The 5,500-nt window shown below is 43.4% G+C and overlaps 1 protein-coding gene and 1 long non-coding RNA gene across 2 annotated transcripts; both read left to right on the plus strand.

The window, feature by feature from the left end:
• The first annotated feature begins 749 nt into the window (after positions 1 to 749).
• LOC130521355 (uncharacterized) lies at positions 750 to 1,837 on the plus strand. The gene is made up of 2 exons (XR_008949300.1): positions 750 to 1,068; positions 1,162 to 1,837. It is a non-coding gene; the product is annotated as an uncharacterized LOC130521355 (long non-coding RNA).
• A 1,257-nt stretch (positions 1,838 to 3,094) lies between these two features.
• Positions 3,095 to 4,761, plus strand: LOC130521354 (sperm-associated antigen 4 protein-like). The gene is made up of 8 exons (XM_057024936.1): positions 3,095 to 3,113; positions 3,210 to 3,285; positions 3,515 to 3,660; positions 3,735 to 3,826; positions 3,924 to 4,065; positions 4,139 to 4,248; positions 4,345 to 4,518; positions 4,613 to 4,761. The coding sequence occupies exons 1-8, from the start codon at positions 3,095 to 3,097 to the stop codon at positions 4,727 to 4,729; spliced, it is 876 nt and encodes a 291-aa protein (XP_056880916.1). The 3' UTR covers positions 4,730 to 4,761.
• The last annotated feature ends 739 nt before the right edge of the window (positions 4,762 to 5,500 follow it).

Genomic DNA, 5,500 nt, shown 5'->3' on the forward strand with positions numbered 1-5,500 from the left:
CAACAATTTGTTACAGAGATAGTGCTTCCAGGTACAGTACAGAAAATTACAACCACATCAGTTAGTGCAGTCTTTGTACGTTCCACTTTCTTTCTAATCCAGAGTTGACAAGCAGAGGCAAAACCGCACAATTACAAGCGACACATCTGACAGGAATGACAGGGACAGCTATGACATTAAACGATTCCTGAGCTACCTTAAAGAGTCGATCTCCTCAGAGTCGAGCTCCTCAGGAAGCTGCATGTCCAGCAGTAGCGAAGATACTGTCAATACCTGCAAGACCAAGTGGCTCATTTTCTCTAGTCTGGTGGTCCTTGCTTTGAGTAAGTCGTCTGTCATACATATATGATGTTTGATCTGTTTTGCACACTATCACACTGGCTTTCCTCACCCATCAGTGCTTCCAATCATCTCTTATCGTTTGGATGTCAACTCTATTGAAAGACCAACTAGCTATGACCTGGTACCCACATCTCCAGTCTGTCATAAGGTATTGCATGTTGAATATATATTTAAAATAACATAAAGACAGCTGGGTGCTGTCATCAATCCTTTAGGTAGACATGGATCATTAAACTGGCTTTTTCTCACTTTTAGTGCACCAATCAAAGTTTTGGAAATTTGATGATGCACATACAGAAGCTTCAAACTGAATTGTGCTATTTGAAGGAGATACTGAACTATCAGCTCACGGATGCAAATTTCTGGACCAACTTTGCTCTAGAGTCTGACGGTACGATATGAAGCTTTGAAAATTTTTAGTGTAATTCAAAGGTCTGGATTCATGTTGATCTCACTGGGGGTGTTTTTTTGGTGTATTTTTTTATTTTTTGATGTGCAGGAGCCAAAGTGGACAAAAAACGATCCTCCAGCACCTATGAGAGGATCGCGGGAGAAAAGTTGTTGGGGATTCAACTTTCAACTAACTTGTTCTTTCATCTTATCTTGCAGGTTCATGACAGTATTCATTTCAAATATATAGATTTGCAAATTGAATCCAACTATGGCCATGCTGACTACACATGCTTGTATGGCTTCAGGGTCCATGGACGGATATAAGATACAACAGTGAGTGTAAAGAATAAAACTGATTTGACTTGATAAAGTTTTTGGTCCAAGTCAAATTTCTCTTAAATTAATCCAAAACCATTCTTTTACCAGCAGAAATGATTGACGACTCATGCTACTGAAATCCGTCTCCGAATTACACACTAAAACTTGCCCATCCTGCAGAGAGAGTGCTGATGATGTTTGATGAATGAATCCAGGCCATGAGAAACTGAGCCTGAGCCCACCACAGATGATGACCACGCTGCTCAACTATTCTGGAACAACTACGTCTGAAAATGGCTGCACGGCTCACTGGCCATATTGAAGTGCTCTGAAAGACTAACACTTGCTCATGTAGACTCCCCCCATCATAGCAGCAACATCAGCCCTCTGAAGGATCACTTATAATGCAAAGAAGCTCATCAAATCCAAAGAAATCAGACGCTACACAACCCATATGCATTCTAGGCTGGAAATCAACAATTGCTGACCACAGACATTTCTCCAGCTCGTACACACTATCAGACTGACTCCCCCCCCACATCAGTGCTTCCAATCATCTTTTATCGTTTGGACAATATAATTATGATCCGGTGCCCCTATCTCCATTCTATCATAAGTTCTTACATGTTGAATATATATTTGAAGTTGTGTTGGACACATAGGGGTGTATCTCACACCCAGGTGATGTATGGGGTGATGGGCGTGGTTAGCCCTGGAGTTAATGCACTGTTCGACGTGCCATTTAGTATTGTCTGGTGGATGCAGAATAAAGACGTCCAAACCATCTGCTCTGTCCGAGTCGTTCCTCTTCCTGCCACATTGGCTTGAACATGTTTGAGGCAGCAGACGAAGGTGAAGGTATCTCCTCTTTGGTCACGTCGCCCCGACACACGCAGCCAGCTAGCTTCACCGCGTCCGCGAAGCTGCCCGACTTCTGGCAGAGCGATCCACCCCGTGGTTCCAGCATGTCGAAGCACTGTTCCACCTGCGAGGAGTCACCGAGGACGACTCCAGATATTATTTGGTCATGACTCTAAACAACAAAAGGTTGACAAATCCTTTATTGATGAACAGGAAATTTGAGAACCGGTCCAGTTTGTCAAGCGGAGCGTGACTTGCGCAAGTTCACCGAGCCGGTGAGGTTAGTAGGAGCCGGAACCGTGAAGATTACAACGAGAACAGTTGGAGCAAGAGGTGCTCAAAGACATCCTGCATTTGTGCATCATGTGGGACATCACTCGCCCTCCACTTTCTGCAATAGTTTGCACATCAAAAATCACAGAACTTTTTGTTTTCTGAATGTAAGGCTGCACTTCACTGTGTTTTTACCTTGCGTCTCCTCGTCTCAGCAGTACCAGTCCAAACAAAGCATTGGTATATGACTCGAAGGTTTTGTTTCCAATTATCCACCTTATAGCCGTTCACATGGGAGCACCCGGCCGGACTCATGACAGACAAAACATTCAGTTTGGGTTCATAGGTGACAAGGAAACGTCTCCTGGATGATTCACTCGGCTAGTTAGCACGAAGTATCTGTCCTGCAATGGTTTCCGTTTGGAAATGGGACAATCGATTTAGAATCCAAATTCACCTCGGGCATTTGAACAAACACGGTCTTTGATAAACGACAAATAAACCTGTTCATGTAGTCAACTAGGAGCCCTCCAGCATGTCGAAGCGCTGTTCCACCTGCGAGGAGTCACCGAGGACTACTCCAGATATTATTTGGTGGTCGCGGCTCTGGACCAGAAATCCACATGCCGCATCATGCAGCTGTTGCGGGACCAACGCCTTGCAAACCTGCTCACGGCAGCACAAATGTAAAGAGATTTATAGCTTTGAAACATGTATATATTTCTGTCAAAGGCTTTGATGGATCAAAGCTTGAAAGCCTTGATAAAAACACAAATATAAGCTGCAACCTACTTAATGACCCAAGGTTGCTAGTTTTTATCAGTCATTTGAGCGATATTTACATAAGAATTCTGTTTTTAAATAACTGCTCAGAAAGTCTTCTGATTTTCTAAATTACACCAGAAACATGATCTGGAACACCAACGGTGAGTAGGGCAGGTTGTTGTAATAATGCCTGCATGTATATATGTTAGAAATGCATTTACTGAGTTACTGATTTGAATCTGCTGTGTCCTTTATAGAAACACAAAGTCAGAGTTTGGGGCTTGGTGACCTGGCTTTGTACGGCGGTCAAAGACGTTCCCTCAGAATTTACAGGTGAAATGAAAAATACAAGTCACATCTTCTCAGTCAGGGTGTGTTCCCGCTGGGTTTTGTGTCCGACCAGGCCAAAAATTCTGGAAGTGAGAGCCCAGGTTGTCTATCTGTGGGATAGAAACCCGGCTCAGGAGCTGGACTGGGACACCCTTGGTCTAGTTCTACTCCCAATCCCATTTTTTGTCGTCATGGCTCTGAACGTTCCCTCCTTTCTTTACAATGATTTCAGGCGCAGCTTGGCGAGTGGGAGGAGCCAAGCGAGCAGCAGCATCATCAGCAGCTCCAACACTTCCAAGAGCATTTTTGACAGCAGCGATGCTGATCCCTTAAATTTGAAGGCTTTGTATTTTACCTTTGCGTGCATCGTGATTTTAGGTAAGTCGTCTGTCATAAACATATATGAGATGTTTGATCTGCTGTTCTGAATGAGTCTTTTCCCCCTCCATCAGGCCTTCCGATCATCTTTTTCGGTTTGAGGAGCATTGTTTCTCCTTTGAGACCAAAGGGTCCAGGAGCGATCTTCTCTCCAGTCTTTAATAAGGTATTTACATCCAAAGTAATAGAAACAGCTGCATGATGGCGTGAAAACCATTGGGAAGGAATGGATCATTAAAGTGGCCTTTTCTTTGACCTTTTAGAGACCCATTGATATTTGTGATGAGATGATGATGTACATAGAAAAGCTCCAAGTTGAATTAGATGATGTGAAGGAGAAACTGAAACTGAAATATCAGCACCCGGATTCAAATTTCCGGACCAACTTTGCTCTGGAGTCTCATGGTACGACGTGTCGCCATAGGTCCACTTTTCCACTTTGATCTTGTTCTCACTGTTTTTTTTCTTTGATGTGCAGGAGCCAAAGTGTACAAAAAACGATCCTCCAGCACCTATGGGAGGATCGTGGGAGAAAAGTTGTTGGGGATTGAACTTTTTTCAAAAGTGGTTCCAGCAGCTGTCATTCAGGTGAGTATTGATCTAGTTCCCTCATATTCTTCCACACTGAAACAGCAATCTTTGGCTAAAAGGTAGTTTGTTTTGTTTGTTTTATTTTCTCCTCAGGGACAACATCCTCCAATCCCAGGGAACTGTTGGTCATTTCCGGGTAGCCATGGCAACCTGTTTATTGAACTCTCCCACACCATTACCGTCAGCAATGTGACCCTGGATCATGTTTTAAAGTCGGTTTCCCCAATCGACACCATCCCCTCGGCCCCGCGTCACTTTACAGTCTATGTGAGTATCAAATGCAACTGGAGACGTTCCACAGGTTGCCGTGATACGGGCTGTAGAACACAGGGTTTACCGGGGTCTGATTTTTCTCTGACAGGGACTACAGTCTTTAGATGATAAAGCGGTGCATCTAGGGAAATTTATGTATGATCTTGAGGGTAACCCAAGCCAGACGTTTGCAGTGAAGGTGAGGAGGAAGAGTTTTTATATTTAAAATGACAGCATAACTAACTTGTTCTTTCATCTTATCTTGCAGGTTCATGACAGTATTCGTTCATTTAAATATATAGATTTGCAAATTGAATCCAACTATGGCCATGCTGACTACACATGCTTGTATGGCTTCAGGGTCCATGGACGGATATAAGATACAACAGTGAGTGTAAAGAATAAAACTGATTTGACTTGATAAAGTTTTTGGTCCAAGTCAAATTTCTCTTAATTAATCCAAAACCATTCTTTTACCAGCAGAAATGATTGACGACTCATGCTACTGAAATCCATCTCCGAATTACACACTAAAACTTGCCCATCCTGCAGAGAGAGTGCTGATGATGTTTGATGAATGAATCCAGGCCATGAGAAACTGAGCCTGAGCCACCACAGATGATGAGCACGCTGCTCAACTATTCTGGAACAACTACGTCTGAAAATGGCTGCACGGCTCACTGGCCATATTGAAGTGCTCTGAAAGACTAACACTTGCTCATGTAGACTCCCCCCATCATAGCAGCAACATCAGCCCTCTGAAGGATCACTTATAATGCAAAGAAGCTCATCAAATCCGAAGAAATTAGACGCTACACAACCCATATGCATTCTGGGCTGGAAATCAACAATTGCTGACCACAGACATTTCTCCAGCTCGTACACACTATCAGACTGACTCCCCCCCACATCAGTGCTTCCAATCATCTTTTATCGTTTGGACCAACTAATTATGATCCGGTGCCCCTATCTCCATTCTATCATAAGTTCTTACATG

The sequence above is a fragment of the Takifugu flavidus genome, unplaced genomic scaffold, assembly GCF_003711565.1.
Source record: "Takifugu flavidus isolate HTHZ2018 unplaced genomic scaffold, ASM371156v2 ctg906, whole genome shotgun sequence".
NCBI lineage: Eukaryota > Metazoa > Chordata > Actinopteri > Tetraodontiformes > Tetraodontidae > Takifugu > Takifugu flavidus.